Source organism: Pristiophorus japonicus, chromosome 20 (genome assembly GCF_044704955.1).
Source record: "Pristiophorus japonicus isolate sPriJap1 chromosome 20, sPriJap1.hap1, whole genome shotgun sequence".
NCBI lineage: Eukaryota > Metazoa > Chordata > Chondrichthyes > Pristiophoridae > Pristiophorus > Pristiophorus japonicus.
Window position 1 is genome coordinate 66,364,919 of NC_091996.1, and position 18,007 is coordinate 66,382,925.

General features: G+C 46.5%; 1 protein-coding gene across 1 annotated transcript in view; it reads left to right on the top strand.

Annotated features, from left to right (window-relative positions):
- Positions 1–18,007, top strand: part of LOC139232754 (tetratricopeptide repeat protein 28-like) — a 428,802-nt gene that overhangs the window by 367,452 nt on the left and 43,343 nt on the right. Inside the window, exons 21-23 of the mRNA XM_070863256.1 lie at positions 2,783–2,940; positions 6,823–7,783; positions 11,754–11,945. Of these exons, the coding sequence (XP_070719357.1) occupies positions 2,783–2,940; positions 6,823–7,783; positions 11,754–11,945 (1,311 nt within the window). The remainder of the gene's footprint in view (positions 1–2,782; positions 2,941–6,822; positions 7,784–11,753; positions 11,946–18,007) is intronic.

Sequence of the window (18,007 nt, forward strand, 5' to 3'; positions counted from 1 at the left end):
CACGTGTTTGGCATCGGTTAAACTCCAGTTTCATTCGGGTGCATGGGTCTATTTCAGTCCCATTTGGATTATATGGGGATCATGCGATGGTGTCCATTCTTATCCAAACTGTTTGACAATTGTGCCCAGTTAGACCCGCACTAATTGGGACCTTAATTTAGTTAACAAGTTAAGGGAGCCATTGTTCAAACTTCGTTGAATGTGTCAGTTTAAATTTCTGGCATGGGGACCTGCACTCACTGTTCCAGCTCACTGAATTATTGAAATGCTAGTCCTTCTACATCAACTATATTTGGTCTGGCATTCGATCAGTGCAGGTCCTCAGCACTCACTCACCCAGAGATTTTACCTGACGTCGCTTCTCAGCTTCAGTTGGGTGAAGAAATTGCCGTCCAGTCACAAGTTAGAACTGGAACTTTGTTTCCATTATGGAAATACAATAGATTCTCAAGGGACGCAATAATGTAGACCACGATAAGCTGTTTCACCTTGTCCAGCACAGTAGAACTAGAGGACACGGCCTGTCCTTGAAGGAGGGTAAATTCAAAACTAATCTGTTATTACTTCAGTGATTGAGCAGTCAATCTATGGAACAGTCTCCCTAAGGACACGGTGGAAGCAGCTAGTATTGATTTATTCAGATGCAAATTAAATAGATTTCTTTCTGAAAATAACATTTTGGGCTACGGTATGTGAGAAGTTTGAGACTTGGCATGTGGGGAGTGTAGCATGCTTGGGAGGAGCAGGTGACTTTGGACCTATGGTTCCCAAAGCTCTCCACTACTGGAGCTTTCATCGCCTCATGTCTGGGCCTGTTGTTGGCTAATGGATTGGTTAACAACTCCATTATTGTTATATCATGAGACTCCCAGGATAGTGGAAGGTGAACTAACTGGACCTCGATCTTTTTTCATCTAGCAATTCCTATGTTCCTGTGTGCTCTCGAAGCCCTGAGTTACTGCTCTCACATGGAGCAATTTAGGCTGTCTCGGCCATTATTCATTTCTCAATATAAACCAATAACTAACCAATCGATAGTTAAATGAATGGTTGAGTGTATCCCACATCACCACCAACTGGCAGAGAAAAAGCCCAAGTGAAAGGATTCTACCTATTCCAGGGATATTTCCCAGGCATCCTTCAATCAGGCTCCAATTAATGTTATGTGCAAGGCTGCCACATGAAGTAATTCTCACACATTTACTAAACACTAGTAAGTTTCCATTGACATTGGCCACAGTTAGTTGATGAATATCAGTTTTTTTATACAAGACTGCAAGAAGGTTGGGAGAGAGCCTTCAGACACTCAGCCCACAGCGCCACTTAGTGGTCAGAGCCTCAAGCTGGCTTGTATTCCTCTGAGTATCGAAGATTGAGGGGTGGTCAAATCGAGGTGTTTAAATTTATAAAAGAATTCGATAGCGTAGACACAGAGAAACTATTTCCTCTGGTGGGGGAATCCAGAATAAGGATCATAATCTTAAAATTAGCACTTGGCTGTTCTGGAGGGAAATCAAGAAGCAATTTTTCACACAAGGGTCAGAGGAAATCTGAAATCTCTCCTGCAAAAGGCTGTGATTGCTGCAAGTCAATTGGAGCTTTCAAGACTGAGATCAAAAGACTTTTGTTAGATAAGGGCAATGTTCCCTATAAGCGTGGCTGCGCAGCTCTCTGCCTGTCCCATGCAGCCCCGGACCGGCTTTTTCAATGTAAAGTTTTGCGCATGCGCGAAACTGTGAATGGGCCGCACACCCCAAATAAGAAGAAGGGAACATTGGGTAATGGTATCAAGAGATTTGGAGTAAAGGCGAGTCGATGGAGTTGAGGTACAGATCAGCCATGATCTAACTACTGAATGACGGAACTGACCCGAGGGGCTGAATGGCCGACTCCTGTTTCTATAATTATCCAGAATTGCAGCACACAGCATTGCCTTTAGTAGATCAGTTCTGACAACTGGTGTCACGAGGTGTTCAAAATCATGAGGGATCTAGACAGAGTGGATAGAGAGAAACTGTTCCCATTGGCAGAAGGGTCGAGAACCAGAGGGCACAGATTTAAGGTGATTAGCAGAAGAAACAAAGGCGACATGAGGAAAAACGTTTTAATGCAGCGAGTGGTTAGGATCTGGAATTCATGCCTGAAAAGGTGGTGGAGGCTGATTTAATCATGGTTTTCAAAAGGGAATTGGATACCCGAAGGACAAAAATTTGCAGGGCTACGGGGAAAGGGCAGGGGAGGGGGACTAACTGAAGTGCTCTTGCAGAGAGCCAGCACGGGCTCGACGGACTGAATGGCCTCCTTCTGTGCTGTAACCATTCTATGATTCTATTCTATGTCTTGAATTGTACTACGTTGGTATGTTCCCAAAGTGGGTGGAGGATGAATAATTAGAGGAGAATTTTCTTCACTGTTAGAATGATTATGCATCCTCCGCACACCCACCCTTCTGCACAGCTCTGTGGTGGTTCGTTTTTCGTGGAGGGGGAGGGTTAGAGGTCGGTGCTTCGGTCAACATGAGCTGCCCCGATGGTGCTGGTCCTGAAGCTTTATATGACATGGAAGTAGGAGAGCAAGTTTGGCACTGCTCATCTGCAACCTCATGACAGCGCATTTCATGTTTCTGCTCAGCCCATGGTCTCCCAGAACCAGCTGGGCTTTCTACCAATAGTGTGATGAGGATGCTTCCCATTGAAAGAATGAGGATGGCCCCCAGCAGGTTAGTGGTGTCTCTTTCTATCTCTGTGCTCCTTTGATCTTTCTGCTCTTTGTTCTGTTGCAGCTGGAAAAGTGCCAGTCATCTCCCACGGTGTGCGTCCGACTGACGGAGAAAGGGGTGGCGACTCTCTGGAACCAACCCCATCTCAGAGATTTTCTGCAGGTCATTGGATACGAGCGGGCTGGACTCTGCCTGATCCACAACCCCAGGGACCTCAATAAGTGCGTGCACCACTGTGACTGGACAGAATCCAGCCCGACCGCGTTTAACACTGTGACACACTGAGCATTGAAGAAGCCTGGCTCCTGTGCAGGCACACTGGCACACTCTTGCCGACTTGAAGTCGGTGCAACTGCAGGGCAGAGCCACACTCCTCTCACTCCCCTCACAATCAGCTACTGATCTCAACCATTCCGTCGGTCAGAAGCCAGTGGGAAAACGCGGAGCACCTGACTCCCTCAGGCTGCCCTTGACTATCTGCTAGTGGTTCACACTACAAAGCATTAGCAGGGCCGTGGGAGCAGGCTGTGGGCCTACGGCCTTGCCCATCGAATGGTGCATAATATAAGGTGAGGGGAGAAGGTGATGAATGCCTTACAAAAAGAGGAAGATTGAGAGTGCTGGTCACTAGCGTGTTGGTTCATACTCGACCTTGCTGAAAGGGATGGACACAGCAGGGCCAGCAATCTGCGCAGGTGTGCCGGAACCCCACCGTAGGTCTGCCACGAGCTCAGACACAGTCACACACCAGGTCTGGGTCTTAACTGCACATTTCCAGGACTGGCCTGTGTAGGTGGAGCCTTCAGCCACCCTGACAAGACACTTAATGGAAGGGGAGGGCAGGGATTTCCTATGTCAGGAGTTCATGCACCCCGACACTCAGTCAGGACCTGCGGTAGAGTCGACGCAGGGGCTCCTGATGTCACCAGGCAACCGGCAGTTGTGGGCCCACCTGGGGCTCCAGGCCCAGTTTGGGGCCCGAACCCATGAAGATCGGGTCACTAAATTTCTTTTTACTATTTCTGGAATAGGATTTTCATCTTTCCAGAACGGGGTACCGACACCTCCCCATGTCTGCTGGTCCCACCTCTTGACCCCATGAACTTTGGCGGGGTCAGCAGCAGAGGTTGCAGGTGGGTGCACTTGCATCAGGATTACCCACCCCTCCTTCAGCAGTTGATTTTCAGGACCACCATTTCTACTCAAAGTACACCAACCTATCATTAACGCGATAGCTGGCTTGGTGAGAGCACCGTCAGTGTCGCACAGAGTCATATGGAGCACAAGGTCCCAGGTTTAAACCTTGCTCTGCACTGAATTTCAGCTGGGACAGTGGTGGGGAAGTTACAGTTCACCTCAGTGCCCCCAGGCTAGAGAGAGTGGAAATAAATAAATAGAATTGACTCTCAGGGAGTTATATTGGCCTTGGAGGGGGTGCAGCGCAGATTCACCAGAATGGTACCAGGGCTAAAGGGTTAAATTATGAGGACAGGTTGCAAAGACTAGGCTTGTATTCCCTTGAGTCTAGAAGATTAAGGGACAATCTAATTGAGGTGTTTACGATTATTAAAGGAATTGATAGGGTAGATAGAAAGAAAATATGTCCTCTGGTGGGGGAGAACAAGGGGGCATAAGCCTAGAATTAAAGCTCAGCCGTTCAAGAGTGATGTCAGGAGAAAATTCTTCACACAAAGGGTAGTGGAAATCTGGAACTCTCCCACAAAAAGATATGGATGCTGGGTTGAATGAAATTTTCAAGACTGAGATTGAAAGATTTTTGTTAGCTCGGGTACCAAGGGATATGGAGCAAAGATGAGTAAATGGAGTGGAGGTATAGATCAGCCATGATGAAAGTGAATGGTGAAACAGGCTCAAGTGACTGAATGCCCTATTCAGAATGCAAATGTAACCCCACTATTTAAGAAAGGAGGGAGAGAGAAAACGATGAACTACAGACCAGTTAGCCTGACATCAGTAGCAGGGAAAATGCTAGAATCTATTATTAAGGACGTGGTAACAGGTCACTTAGAAAATAATAATAAGACTGGGCAGAGTCAACATGGATTTATGAAAGGGAAATCATGTTTGACAAATCTGTTAGAGTTTTTTGTAACTAACAGAATAGATGGGAATATAAGTTGTGAGAAGGATGCAAAGAGGCTTCATGGGGATATAGAGAGGCCAATTGATTGGGCAAGATCATGGCAAGTGGAATATAATGTGGAGAAATGTGAAGTTATCCACTTTGATAGGAAAAATAGAAAAGCAGAGTACTTTTTAAATGGTGTGAGATTGGGAAATGTTGGTGTTCAGAGAGTCCTGGTGTCATTGTACACAAATCACTGAAAGTTAACATGCAGGTACAGCAAGCAATTAAAAGAGCAAATGGTATGTTGGCCTTTATTACAAGAGGATTTGAGTAAGAGTAAAGATGTCTTACTGCAATTATATAGGGCCCTGGTGAGACCACACCTGGAGTATTGTGTACAGTTTTGGTCTCCTTACCTAAGTACTTGTCTTGGAGGGAGTGCAACAAAGGTTCACCAGACTGATTCCTGGGATGGGGGGGATTGTCCTACGAGGAGAGATTGAGTAGATTAAGCCTATATTCTCTAGAGTTCAGAAGAATGAGAGGTAATCTCATTGAAACATACAAAATTCTTACAGGGCTTGACAGGGTAGATGCAGGGAGGATGTTTCCCCTGGCTGGGGAGTCTAGAACTAGGGGTCACAGTCTCAGATTAAGGGTTTGGCCATTTAAGACTGAGATGAGGAGAAATATCTTCACTCAAAGAGTGGTGAATCTTTGGAATTCTCTACCCCCGAGGGCTGTGGATGCTCAGTTGTTGAATATTTTAGACAGAGATCGATAGATTTTTGGATATTAAGGGAATCAAGGGATATGGGTATAGTGCAGGAAAGTAGAGTTGAGGTAGAAGATCAGCCATGGTCTTATTGAATGGTGGAGCAGGTTCGAGGGGCCAAATGGCCTACTCCTGCTCCTATTTCTTATGTTCTTAAGTTCCTACTCCTGCTCCTATGCAATCAGTCAGGGTTCATGGTCCCGATTCCAATGCAGTCACTATTGATGAATGTGCGTGCAGAGTGGCTGAGGACAGCTTTGGACTCGTGGAATCGTGAAACAGGGCTGTATCGCCCATTGATGCAGTAAAGCCAGTAACAACCAGATCTCATAATCAGACTATACCTATTGAAGCGCACATTTCCCTGCCCACTACTAGCTCCAACTCTGTTACCCAGATGACGTGCCCAGGAACTACCAACCAAGTAATAGGCCAAAGATAGGAGCATAGGAACAGAAGTAGGTCATTCAACTCCCCGAATCTGTTTCGCCATTCCATTGGATCATGGCTGATCTGTATCTTAACTCCATTGTCCCTTGCATCTGTAACCCTTAATACCCTTACCTAACAAAAATCTGTCAATCTCAGGTTTTATATTTTCAATTGACCTCAGCCCCAACAGCTTTTTGGGGGATAGAGTTCCAGATTTCCACTACCCTTTGTGTGAAGAAGTGTTTCCTGGTATCACCCGTGAATGGCCCAGCTCTAATTTTATTATGCCCCCTTGTTCTGGACTGTCCGCCAAAGGAAATGGTTTCTCTGTATTTACCCTATCAAATCCTTTAATTATCTTAGCTCACCCCTTAATCTTCTATACTCAAGGAAATACATGCCTAGTCTATGCAACATGTCCTCATAATTTAACCCTTTTAGCACCAGTACCATTCTGGTGAATCTGCACTGCTCCCTCAAAGACCAATATATCCTCCCTGAGGTGTGGTGTCCAGAACTGAACGCAGTTCTCCAGATGGGGTCTGACCACACCCCAGATGGGATGAATCATATTCTGTGGCCACTCACACCGCCCAGTTTAGTATCAGGTGATGGGGGTGGTATTGTTAGTGTCCCCTCATTGACATGGCTGCAGCACCAGCCCTCTGCTGGTCATCATGAGATGAAAGTATTGGTGTGGAAGTCTGGCAGTCCAAGTCTGGGAATCACAGCACTGAAGCAGTGTGCCAGCTGCAATCAGTGAGGAATATCCATTTTATCAACTATGGACTTTGATCTATTCCACAGGTCACTGCTGCTGGGGAGCCTCAGCCTCTTCTTAGCTCTGCATCCAAATAGAGATGTACTCTCCAAACTGGACCCTCAGCAGTACTCCTCAGCCAGCGTGAGAGATGATCAAACTAGACAGGGCCCTCAGGAAACTTCAGCGCGAAAAGACAAGCAATCTAGAGAGGGCCCTCAGGAAGCTTCGACAGACACTGAGAGAGAGGAGCAATCCAGACAGCGTCCTCAGGAAACTTCAGCGCCAAGAGAGGAGCAATCCAGACAGGATCCTCAGGAAACTTCAGCGCCAAGAGAGGAGCAATCCAGACAGCGTCCTCAGGAAACTTCAGCACGAAAAGACAAGCAATCTAGAGAGGGCCCTCAGGAAGCTTCGACAGACACTGAGAGAGAGGAGCAATCCAGACAGGATCCGCAGGAAACTTCAGCGCCAAGAGAGGAGCAATCCAGACAGCGTCCTCAGGAAACGTCGACACCAAGAGAGGAGCAATCCAGACAGGATCCTCAGGAAACTTCGACACCAAGAGAGGAGCAATCCAGACAGGATCCTCAGGAAACTTCGACACCAAGAGAGGAGCAATCCAGACAGCGTCCTCAGGAAACTTCGACACCAAGAGAGGAGCAATCCAGACAGGATCCTCAGGAAACTTCGGCATCAACAGTTGAACAAATCAAACAGGGTCCTCAGGAGGCTGCAGCAGACACCGTGAGAGGCAAGAAAACCAGACAGGCTCTTCAGGAAATCACGGCAGCGAGAAACAAAAACAGACTGGGTGCTCTGAAAACCTCAATAGCGAGAAACAAAAAAACCAAAGAGGGTGCTCTGGAAGCCTCAGTAACGAGTGATAAACAATGTGATCGGGGGTCTTTGAAAACCGCACCAGACAGCAAGAGAACAGGATATCCATCTGAAAACTCAAAAGTCCATCTAAACACTCTGAAGCCACTGCTAGTGCTGAGACGCCAGGTAAAGATCAACACACTGGAGAAATGAACACTGGGCAGGATTCACTCTCCAATTACAACACAGACAGGATCCATAGACATAGAATAATAATTATGGGAGATTTCATCTACCCCCAAATAAATTTGCAAGAAGAGATAGTGAAACGGGAAAAGAGAATTGAGTTTTTACAGTGTGTACTGGACTACTTTCTAATGCAGTACGTAGGAAGCCCAACAAGAGAGTTCCAGACCCCCATCACCCTCTGGGTGAAAAAGGTTCTTCTCAAGTCCCCTCTAATCCTTCTACAAATTACTTTAAATCTATGCCCCTTGGCTATTGACCTCTCTGCTAAGGGAATCAGGCCCTTCCTATCCACTCTACCTAGGCCCTCATAATTTTATACACCTCAATTAAATTTCCTCACAGCCACCTCTGTTCAATAGAAAACAACTCCAGCCTATTGAATCTTTCCTCATAGCTAAAATTCTCCAGTCCAGGCAACATCCTGTAAATCTCCTCTGTACCCTCAATTGCAATCACATCTTTCCCATAATGTGGTGAACAGAACTGTATGCAGTACTCTAGCTGTGGCCTAACTAGTGTTTTATACAGTTCTACCATAACCTCACTGCTCTTATATTCCATGCATTGGCTAATAAAGCATTCCGAATGCCTTCTTATCCACATTATCTGCCTGTCCTGCTATGTTTAGGGATCTGTGGGCATGCACTCCAAGGGCCCCCTGTTCCTTACACATCTCAGTATCCTACTATTTATTGTGTGTTCCCTTGTCTTGTTAGCCCTCCCCAAATGCATTACCTCACACTTCTCCGGGTTGAGTTTAATTTGCCACTTTTCTGCCCACCTGATCAATCCATTGATATCTTTCTCCAGTCCACAGCTTTCTTCCTCACTACCAGGGAGACTAACATGGTGGACATGACATTAGAAGAAACAAAAAATCAAAACATTTAAAATAGAAAGGAGGGGGGGGGGAGATAATTGCTAAACTAGTTAATGTTAGGGAGGATAAAATCTCTGGTCCATATGGATTGGAACCATGCATACTAAAATAAGCAAGGGAAGAGATAGCAGAGGCACTTGTAAAATAAATCAGTAAATATGGATTTGTGGCAGAGGATGGCTAATGTTATTCGGATATTTAAAAAGGGAGATAGAGCAAGTCCAGGGAACTATAGCCCAATTAGCTTACGTCAATAGTAGAAAGATAATTGAATCTTTATCCAAAGATGGAATAGAAAAACATCGAGAAACTTTCAAAAGAGGTCAGGCTTGATAACCTTATTGAATTCTTTGAAGAAGTAACTGAAAGAGTAGACAAGGATAATGTGATAGTTATTTGGATTTTCAAAAGGCTAGGTGTCATATCTTCTTCTTAGGCAGTCCCCCGGAGTCGAGGATGACTTGCTTAAATGAGTTCTCAGGTGACTGATGCGACCAATGCAGAATCCACAGTCTCTGTCACAGGTGGGGCAGATGGTGGTTGGAGGGATGGGTGGGTGGGTTGCTTGATTTGCCGTGCGCTCCTTCCACTTTCTGTGCTTGACTTCCGCGTGCTCCCGGCAAAGAGACTCGAAGTGTTCGGTGCCTTCTCGGATGCTCCTCCTCCACTTTGAGCAGTCTTGGGCCAAGGATTCCCAAGAGTCGGTGAGGATGTTACATTTTTTAAGGAGGCTTTGAGGGTGTCTTTGAAGCGTTTTCTCTGCCCTCCTGGGACCTGCTTGCCGTGATATAGCTCGGAGTAGAGCGCTTGTTTTGGGAGTCTAGCATCGGGCATGAGGACAATGTGGCCCGCCCACATTGGTCGAGTGTGGTCAATGCCTTAATGCTGGGGATGTTGGCCAGGATCTACTCTCATTCAATACAGACAGGATCCATTCTCCCATTGCAACTAAAAGAGGATCCACTCTCCGATTACACAAACAAGATCCATGCACCCAATAGAACACAAGCATGATCCACTCTCCCATTACAAAACAGACAGGATCCCCTCTCCCTACACAACTCAGACAGTATCAACTTTCCCAGTACAGTACAGACAGGGACCACTCTCCCAACAAAACCCATAGGGGTCCAGTCTACCATTACAGCACAGACATAATCCACTCTCATTTTATAACACAGGCAGGATCCACTCTTCCAGTACAACACGGACAGGATCCACTCTCACTAAAACACAAAGAGGATCACTCTTCCATCTCAACACAAGCATGATCCACTCACCCTTTACAAAAGAAAGAAAATCCACTCTCCCATTACACAAACAAGATCCACCCACCCAATACACACAGACATGATCCACAGTCCCATTACAATACAGGCAGGGTACCGTCTCCCATTATAACTACAGCAGGATCCACTCTCCCATTACAACACAGGCCAGATCCACACTCCTATTGTAACAAACAAGATGCACTCTGCCATTACAACGAAAGCGGGATCCATATTGACAACACAACACAGGCAGGATTCACAGTCAGATTACAACACAGGCAAGATCCACTCCATTACAGCACAACAGGATCCACTCTCCCATTACAGCACAACAGGATCCACTCTCCCATTACAGCACAACAGAATCCACTCTCCCATTACAGCACAACAGGATCCACTCTCCCATTACAGCACAACAGGATCCACTCTCCCATTACAGCACAACAGGATCCACTCTCCCATTACAGCACAGACATGATCCCCTGTCTTAATACATATTGCTGAATACCCATCCCACTCTCCCTCCTCTTTTTCATTGTGTTACCTCCACCCAAGCAAATTCGTCCCCCTCTGTCTCAATTTGTCTGCTGGTTAGAGTCACTGTCCGCAATATATGGTTCCTATTCTCGCAACCGCTGACCTCTACCCTTTGACTCTGGCTTCTGCCTATCACGATCAAAACTCATGGGGAGGAAGCCCTGTGAGCACACAAAGCTTTAACCATTAAACAAATGCAATACAAGACTTGAAAATTCTTAGTAGTGATATAACTGGGAGGATGTTATAGCTTCAAACAGCTATGCTCAGTCACCCTGCTTTCAGGGCCTCTCATAGTTTGATTAAGGGGTAACACAGCATTGGGAGACTTCCGGCTGCATCACCCATGATAATTAGGCTGATACCAATCCTCTCACTCTGATATTAAACCACAGATGCACAGCAGACACACTCAATAGCACTGTCAGCAATTTACAACCAGGGTGCATCTGGATTCGTTTTTGTCGCTATACAGACAGGATCCACAGTCCCATTACAAGAGAAAGAGGATCTACTCTCCCATTACACAAACAAGATCCATCCACCCAATACATCACCATCATCATCATAGGCAGTCCCTCGGAATCGAGGAATACTTGCTTCCACTCTTAACATGAGTTTTTTAGGTGGCTGTACAGTCCAATACGAGAACCACAGTCTCTGTCACAGGTGGGACAGATAGTCATCAAGGGAAAGGGTGGGTGGGACAGGTTTGCCGCACACCTGCGCTTGATTTCTGCATGCTCTCGACGATGAGACTCGAGGTGCTCAGCGCCCTCTCGGATGCACTTCCTCCACTTAGGGTGGTCTTTGACCAGGGACACCCAGGTGTCAGTGGGGATGTTGCATTTTATCAGGGAGGCTTTGAGGATGTCCTTGTAATGTTTCCACTGCCCACCTTTGGCTCGTTTGCCGTGAAGGAGTTCCGAGTAGAGCGCTTGCTTTGGGAGTCTCTGGCATGCGAACTATGTGGACAGGACATCCTGCCTGTGTTCTAATGGGAAAGTGAATCCGGCTTTAGATGTAATGGGAGACGGTACCCTGCCTGTATTGTAATGGGTCTGTGGATCATGTCTGTCTTGTATTGGGTGGGTGGATCTTGTTTGTGTAATGGGAAAGTGGATCCTCTTTCTCTTGTATCAGGATTTTTTCTGTCGCTATTTCCACTGGCGATGAATGCGTGCTTTCTGAAATTCTCTTTTGTCCCCATCTCTCTCAGATCATGATGCAGGCTCCGTGGCTTACTGTCACACCAACTTCAAAGGAAGTGCGGGTTAAGCGCAATCTGGCACAGAGATTGAACTCTCTATCTTCACAGCAGCAAGCTCACATATACTGCATGGAGGGGTGGCACAAGAAAGCCCTGCAGGAGCTGGAGAGAAAACCAGAGAAACGAGAAAACAAGAGACAGGTACAAACAGAAATGGCAGGAATAAAGCTGATCTCATTCAGTACACTCTGTGAGAGGGGTATGAGTCTACCCACAGTCACTGTGACACCACCAATAAAAGTGGTAACCCCAGTTATAACAGCCTGCTGACAGTAATAGTGACACCCCCAGTGGGTGTCATTATTGGTGTCATTATTATTGGGGATATCACTGCCGTTGGCTGTCATTATTATTGGGGCAGTATCAGATAGCTGCCTGAGGGGACTAGATCCATAGCTAAGAGTGTCAATCCAACCAGTGGCAACCAGAGTATTCCAGGCCTTTATCCTGGGCCAGAGGACCATGTGGGCCCCACTTCCAAACTTTAGTCGCCCTGTTTGTTGGGTCCATCCTGGTGTATAGATAGATTGCTGGGCGGTAGGAAGGCCAGAGTCGAGGAATGTCCCAGCCTCACTCACTCCCTCCAACGTCCTGGACCACATGTGGGGTTTGGGGTGAACAATGGTTCTACCCACCCCAGATCTTGCTACAGTTATACAGGGTATTGGTGAGGACTGGAATACTGCATACAACTTTAAGAAAGGATATATTTGCTTTGGAGGCTGTTCAGAAAAGGTTCACTAGGTTGATGAGGGGGTTGACTTATGTAGAAAGGTTGAGTAAGTTGGGCCTCTACTCATTGGAATTCAGAAGAATGAGAGGTGATCTTATCGAAACGTATAAGATTATGAGGGGGCTTGACAAGGTGGATGCAGAGAGGATGTTTCCACTGATGGGGGAGACTAGAACTAGAGGGCATGATCTTAGAATAAGGGGCCGCCCATTTAAAACTGAGATGAGGAGGAATTTCTTCTCTCAGAGGGTTGTAAATCTGTAGAATTCGCTGCCTCAGAGAGCTGTGGAAGCTGGGTCATTGAATAAATTTAAGACAAAGATAGACAGTTTCTTAACCGATAAGGGAATAAGGGGTTATGGGGAGCAGGAGGAAAGTGGACCCGAGTCCATGATCGGATCAGCCATGATCGTATTAAATGATAGAGCAGGCTCGAGGGGCCATATGGCCTACTTCTGCTCCTCTTTCTTACGTTCTTATGTCCTGGCCTGGGTCTTGGCATATCCAGGTATTGTCCGAGTTACCTCTGGTTACTTTATATACCTGCCAACTGGAACTGCACCTCTGGCTGCGGCTATCTAGTCCTCCTATTCCCTTTTATATTCTTCCTTTTAGTTACTTCTATTTTAAATGATGTTATAGTCTCTATCTCAATTGGTGAAGCAAAATCAGCTGTTACACACTTGACCTGGGGGGGTGGACGCTACACGAAAATGCCGGAGCTAAATTTAACCGATTCATTGCACATGCACGGAACTCCAATTCAGATCCCAGGAAAAGCCGAGTCTCAAAGGCGCAGCATAGTAATGCACCCATTAAAGTTTTCAAAATCACTTTATTTCAAGCTGTACTGTTCTGTCTGTCTGCTGCTGCAAACTCGGAGGCTCACACACCATGCTGTGTGTAAACGTTGCACTGACTGTCCTCCGAGGGAAGCGTTTCCTCATCCCTTTTAAGTAGCCACCAGTTAACGACTCTGCAAGCCTGTACCGACTGTTTTTCCAGACATCGTTATTGGCAGGCGCTAAATGTGGTGGCCGCACCTAATTTACCGACTGGGGTACAAGCGTGGGCGTTGCACCAGGACTGACGTCACTGATCACCAGCAGCCAGGTGCTAGCGGTTTGTGCCCCCGCTAAACCGCTAACGAATTTTCCGGCGGGATGATAAAAGCTGCTTGTCCGGTCGCTAAGTTCTAGCGTTCGCATTACCGTCCCCCCTGGCCGCTAACTGAGGCTATAGACAACCGAAAATCCAGCTCTATGTATTCGCACTCTTCGCTCTCTCTCTCTCTCTCATCCTGCACTCTATCTATCTGCACCCCTCGCACTCTCTCTCTCTTCCTGCACTCTATCTATCCACACCCTTCACTCGCTCTCTCTTCCTGTTCTCTATGTAACTGCATCCCTTGCTCTCTCTCTTTTCCTGCACTCTGAGTCTAAGGCCCTGGATTTCCATGGGGTTCTCCTGGTTTCCTGCCGAAACTCCAGAGGGAGCTGTTCTCGCCCCACCTCACAACAGAGTCTGCAGGGTAGATGTTCACCTTTACCACCTGGGAGTGAAGCACCACCCGATGTCCACCTCTGCCCAGACATCAAAATCTATCCCCTGCTTATTTCAGATTCTTTTTAGGCTCACATATAAATGCTGCATCCTAACCCAACCGCTCTCTGGAGCTACTCGTTGATCCTTTTCTTGATCTTTTCCTCACTAACCATCTCTTTAACCTTGCCTCCATTTCCCTTTTATTCTTAGCACCTTTCAGAGCTGCCCTTGCCCTATACATTTAGTTAGGAAGATTGAGGAGACAATAAAAACTAAATGATGCAATTTTAAAGGGGGTTCAGGAACAGAAGAGACATGGGGCTAGAACCTCCACTTTTTTAGCCTGCTTAACGCCCACTTAACCGCTGAAATGACGTATAATGCCCAGATATTGCCCATTTTGGCACAAAATGGAAACTGACAGGTTTTTTTAGGAGACTTATCAACGAGCTTTATTTTCCCCATGTGCTTATTGCTGAGAAAAAATATTACCTCCTGCCCACTTTTTTTGGGTGGAATCAGCAGAATGGGCGATTGTCGCCCAGCATTACTTTCCTCATGGACTTAAAGCCGAGATTCAACAATAACACCCGGCGACTGTTTTTTGTCGTAAAGAGCATATCTACCCAAACTAGCGGCCATAGAGATTGTCCGGCGTCAATTTCACCACTTCGCACTCATATCGCCCAGAATATCGCCCGCTCAAAAAAACGCCCACAAAAAGTGGAACTAACCGGGACGGATGCCAGCGGTGTGGCTGGCATTTATTAAATCCCACTCTTACGTGAGGAGCTGCTATCGGAAAGATTTGCCTGAAAGAGCGCTGATGTGAGTAACAATGCTGACACACTGCTGTGTGTGTGCAGCTCAGACATCAATGGTGCCCATCACCTTGGTGCCAGTTAAAGTTTACATTGATTGATGTAAAGTTGTATTTAACCCTTTCATGGTAAGGAATCACCAGTGTGTAACGGTCCAGCTATCTGAGACAATGCGCGACAAGGTTATGTTCAATACCAACGCGTTTAATACCAACATTGGTCTGAAATCATAAGTGACACAGCCAATAACACCCAACCCCCGCCCACATCCCACTTTTTCCACCATTGACATAAATCACATGGTCAACATGTCCAGCAACACAGAATACAAAGGCAAAGCAGGAGCGTGGTCCCCAGCCCCCAGACATTGCAACAAATTGCATACACCCAGATGGAGATATAACACAGCCATCACCTGAGCACATGCACCTCACTTTCCTTTCCCCCTCTCTTTCTTCTCCCCACCTTTACCCCTTCCCCTCCTTGCTCCAAGGCGCCTGGCCGAGGTGCTCCTCAGGCGGTGCCTCATTGGGGGGGATGAAGGCAGATGCGTTGGTTTCACAGGTACAGGAGCGGGGGGTGTCGAGGGGGCAACATTCTCTGATGCAGAAGCAGGATCTTGGTCCTTGCTCGCATCTGTCATTTGCAGTGCTGGTGTGGAACCGAGGGGTGGGGTGCCGCGCTCTGGGACCACTGGGAGGGCTGTGGCAGCAGTGTTCCTGGCTATCGCATCCAGGGACTCCGCCATGCACAGAATGGTGGCCAGGTGTCGGGATATGCCCCCCAAAGCTTCGATGAGCTGGTCACCAATGTCTACAGTCCTCCTGGACAACTGAACCATCTCTCCGCTGTCATGTCGCACTCGTGGAACAGACCTGCCACGTCCACGAGGCCTCCATGGGGTCGGCGCCGTCCTGGGGACAAATGGGGTGCCCTGTGGAGAGGTGCTTGGGGCCAGCACCTCCAGAATGGAGGCGTGAATGACCGGAGAACCAATAGATGGCCTTGGGGTGGAATGGGTTCTGGAGCGTGGCGATGCAGGTTCGAAGTCCGCACTCTCATCCGTTGAGAACAGACCCAATGAATTGACAGGCGACAATCGGAGCTCCTCAGCACCAGACTGGCAATTAAACATACAGGGGTATCTGACAATTCGGAAAGATAGGCAAGAAGGGAAAGGAAGTGGGGTAGCTCTGTTAATGAAGGATGATATCAGGGCAGTTGTGAGAGATGATATTGGCTCTAATGAACAAAATGTTGAATCATTGTGGGTGGAGATTAGAGATAGTAAGGGGAAAAAGTCACTGGTGGGCGTAGTTTATAGGCCCCCGAATAATAACTTCATGGTGAGACGGGCAATAATCAAGGGAATAATGGAGGCATGTGAAAAAGGAACGGCAGTAATCATGGGGGATTTTAACCTACATATCGATTGGTCAAATCAAATCGCACAGGGTAGCCTTGAGGAGGAATTCATAGAATGCATACGGGATTGTTTCTTAGAACAGTATGTTACAGAACCTAGAAGGGAGCAAGCTATCTTAGATCTGGTCCTGTGTAACGAGACAGGAATGATAAACGATCTCCTAGTAAAAGATCCTCTCAGAATGAGTGATCACAGTATGGTTGAATTTGTAATACAGATTGAGGCTGAGGAAGTAATGTCTCAAACGAGCGTACTATGCTTAAACAAAGGGGAATACAGTGGGATGAGGGCAGAGTTGGCTAAAGTAGACTGGAAACACAGACTAAACGGTGGCACAATTGAGGATAAGTGGAGGACTTTTAAGGAGCTCTTTCATAGTGCGCGACAAAAATATATTCCAGTGAAAAAGAAAGGCGGTAAGAGAAGGGATAACCAGCTGTGGATAACCAAGGAAATAAAGGAGAGTATCAAATTAAAAACCAATGCGTATAAGGTGGCCAAGGTTAGTGGGAAACTAGAAGATTGGGAAAATTTTAAACGACAGCAAAGAATGACTAAGAAAGCAATAAAGAAAGGAAAGATAGATTACGAAAGTAAACTTGCGCAAAACATAAAAACAGATAGTAAAAGCTTTTACAGATATATAAAACGGAAAAGAGTGACTAAAGTAAATGTTGGTCCCTTAGAAGATGAGAAGGGGGATTTAATAATGGGAAATGTGAAAATGGCTGAGACCTTAAACAATTATTTTGCTTCGGTCTTCACAGTGGAAGACACAAAAACAATGCCAAAAATTGCTGGTCACAGGAATGTGGGAAGGGAGGACCTTGAGACAATCACTATCACTAGGGGGGTAGTGCTGGACAGGCTAATGGGACTCAAGGTAGACAAGTCCCCTGATCCTGATGAAATGCATCCCAGGGTATTAAAAGAGATGGCGGAAGTTATAGCAGATGCATTCGTTATAATCTACCAAAATTCTCTGGACTCTGGGGAGGTACCAGCGGATTGGAAAGCAGCTAATGTAACGCCTCTGTTTAAAAAAGGGGGCAGACAAAAGGCAGGTAACTATAGGGCGGTTAGTTTAACATCTGTAGTGGGGAAAATGCTTGAAGCTATCATTAAGGAAGAAATAGTGGGACATCTGGATAGGAATAGTGCAATCAAGCAGACGCAACATGGATTCATGAAGGGGAAATCATGTTTAACTAATTTACTGGAATTCTTTGAGGATATAACGAGCATGGTGGATAGAGGTGTACCGATGGATGTGGTGTATTTAGATTTCCAAAAGGCATTCGATAAGGTGCCACACAAAAGGTTACTGCAGAAGATAAAGGTTCGCGGAGTCAGAGGAAATGTATTAGCATGGATAGAGAATTGGCAGGCTAACAGAAAGCAGAGAGTCGGGATAAATGGGTTCTTTTCGGGTTGGAAATGGGTGGTTAGTGGTGTGCCACAGGGATCGGTGCTGGGACCACAACTGTTTACAATATACATAGATGACCTGGAAGAGGGGACAGAGTGTAGTGTAACAAAATTTGCAGATGACACAAAGATTAGTGGGAAAGCGGGTTGTGTAGAGGACACAGAGAGGCTGCAAAGAGATTTAGATAGGTTAAGCGAATGGGCTAAGGTTTGGCAGATGGAATACAATGTCGGAAAGTGTGAGGTCATC